The sequence below is a fragment of the Centroberyx gerrardi genome, chromosome 17 (genome assembly GCF_048128805.1).
Source record: "Centroberyx gerrardi isolate f3 chromosome 17, fCenGer3.hap1.cur.20231027, whole genome shotgun sequence".
Classification (NCBI taxonomy): Eukaryota; Metazoa; Chordata; class Actinopteri; order Beryciformes; family Berycidae; genus Centroberyx; species Centroberyx gerrardi.
The window spans coordinates 2,049,279-2,051,778 of record NC_136013.1 but is presented as its reverse complement, the minus strand read 5'-3'; the positions used below and the strand labels follow the sequence as shown (position 1 = coordinate 2,051,778).

Below are 2,500 nucleotides of genomic sequence, written 5' to 3'. Positions count from 1 at the left end.
TGAAACTGTACCTTGTGTGTGTGTGTGTGTTGCGTCAGGTCCAGGAAGCCCCCCCCCCTCCACACCGGGGCGGACTGGAAGGTCGTCCTCCACCTGCCGGAGATCGAGACGTGGCTGAGAGCGACCAGCGAGCGAGTCACGCAGCTCACACACTCCGTGGGCCAGGACGCCGACAACAGACACGTCGACGTCCACCTGGTGCAGCTCAAGGTGAGGCAGGAGAGTGTGTGTGTGTGTGTGTGTGTGTGTGTAAACCTAGTCAGCGTTCTGGTCATGTGACACCGCTGTGTGTGTGTGTGTGAGAGAAAGACCTGAACGACCTGAACATGACACCAAATTACGTGTTTGTGGCATGTTAAGTGGCACAATTCAGTTTTCCCAGCATGAAACGGGTCAGTGAAGGAGACATGACTGTAAACAGGCAGCTCAGTGACAGTCAGGGTGTCTCCATCTTAACAAGTCATTTAGTCTGTTATTGAGTCCTAAAATCATAATTTTCTTAAAATAAGTGAAAAAATCTGCCAGTGGGGTTTGATAATTTCACATGTTTCCAATGCAAATCAACTCGTTTCAAGACTTTAGTAGAATCAAGAGTCATTTTCTTGACAGCAGTGCAGCGATCTGCCTTATTCTGACTGGTTTCAACACACTGACACTCATTTCTAGAAGATTCAAGTGGAGTTTTCTCTCCTCGCTGCAGAATGTTTCTGTTGGTTTAAGAAAAATAAGATTTGAAGGCTGAATATGAGACTCAATGACTGGTTTTTTGCAGTGTATGAAGCGTGAGTCAAATTTAAATTTTTAGCGAAGGTTTTTCTTCTTTAACCGACGACCAAAGCCTTTCCCAAAACTTAACCAAGTTGTTTTAGTTGCCTAAACTTAGCTGAAAATGTCGTGTTGAATTCATGTTTTTGTCACAGAATCCAGCGTGTGGAGGAGGAAAATGATTTTCACATAATTTGTGTCCACAGCACGCAAATCTGTTCCAGAGTTTGTGCTCATTTCACTACTTTTCATGAGATCAAGTTGGAGAAAGAGGGATGAAGAGACACTCAGGCTCCGTTCACACTGCAGGCCTTCACGCTCAGTTGCTGCTCATGTCTGTTGATTTTTGGGATTTTGCGCCACATATCCATGTGATCCAGATCAGAGCTGAAAATCTGCGACTCCATGCACCTTTCTGCTGTTCACACTGATTAGAAAACTTCAGATCTGAGTCACATGAGAAATCAAAATTGGGAAACTTTGAGCTGCAGTGTGAACAGAGCCTGAGAGAGATGAGAGGGATGAGAGAGAGCGATTTGACACAGTGATTAGAAAAAGAGGAGATCAACTCTGTCTGTAGCTATTATGTAACAGCCTTTAGAGATGATGCTGTGTGTGTGTGTGTGTGTGTGTGTGTGTTTCATCCCTGAAGCCTCTTTGTTCCTAGAAAGCTGTTGTTTGTTGCCGTCAGCAGAGAGAGGAAGGTGAGAGGCTTTGCTCTGATAATAAACATCCTGAGGGATCTGAGCGTCTCCTTCCTTCATTTAGACAGAGAGAGAGAGAGAGAGAGAGAGAGAGAGCAGCGGGTAGAGAGACGTCCTGTAACTGAAAGGTCACAGGTTCAACCCTAACAGCAGCCACGTGTCCTGCTGAAGAACACGCTGAACCCCTGCTGGGTTACAGGGTCGGGACAAGAGCTTCAGTTTACGGAAACAAACTGCTTTCATCTTTAAAAACAAATTGCCAAATCTTCTCATTATAATGCAGTGGTGGGTAGAGTACTGAAAATCTATACTCAAGTAAAAGTACAATTACTCCCGTAAAAAATGACTCAAGTAAAAGTGAAAATTACCATTTGAGAAACCTACTCAAGTAAAAGTAAAAAAGTACCTGGTTAATAAATTACTCAAAGTACAAGTTACTTTCCATTTTAATATTTTTTAGGGTGTGCGGGCCGGTGCAAAATAATGAAAAAACAACACTTTCTTATCCCTTTATAAAACAGAATATAAGTCTGTTTAACTCTAGTATTTACAGACATTATCAAAGTAACCAAACCTATTACAGCCCCAAAATGCAGTAGATGCCGAATACAATACAATTAATTAAAACTCAGATTTTCTGTTCTGTAGTATTACTCCCTGTACCAAGACCTCAGTCAGTCAACTAGAGAATGAAAACTTCTTTCCATTCACATTTTTCATTTGGGGATTCCCATCTGTTGGAAGCTGCCTCTGGTTCTGGGTTTTGCTCCGTCATCATCGCATCGTGGTCAGAAGACAGCTGGTGTACTCGTTCCTTAAAAAAAACTACTTTTTTACTCGCACTTGTAATGCGTTACTACCCACCCCTGTTATAATGACACCCTTCCTCATAATGAAGAGGTCACAAAGGATCACAAGGTTGAAGGTTAATCCATTTCTAACTGTCAAATGGATTTAGGTTTTTCCTTTCATTTTCCCTTCACTGGTGAAGAAGAAACCACGAACCAGAAACCAAGCTCGGCCTCGTGATC

General features: G+C 42.8%; 1 protein-coding gene across 1 annotated transcript in view; it reads left to right on the top strand.

Annotated features, from left to right (window-relative positions):
* The window catches only part of akap6 (A kinase (PRKA) anchor protein 6), a 172,839-nt gene that overhangs the window by 1,032 nt on the left and 169,307 nt on the right, over nt 1–2,500 (top strand). Inside the window, exon 2 of the mRNA XM_078289617.1 lies at nt 39–210. Within this exon, the coding sequence (XP_078145743.1) occupies nt 39–210 (172 nt within the window). The remainder of the gene's footprint in view (nt 1–38; nt 211–2,500) is intronic.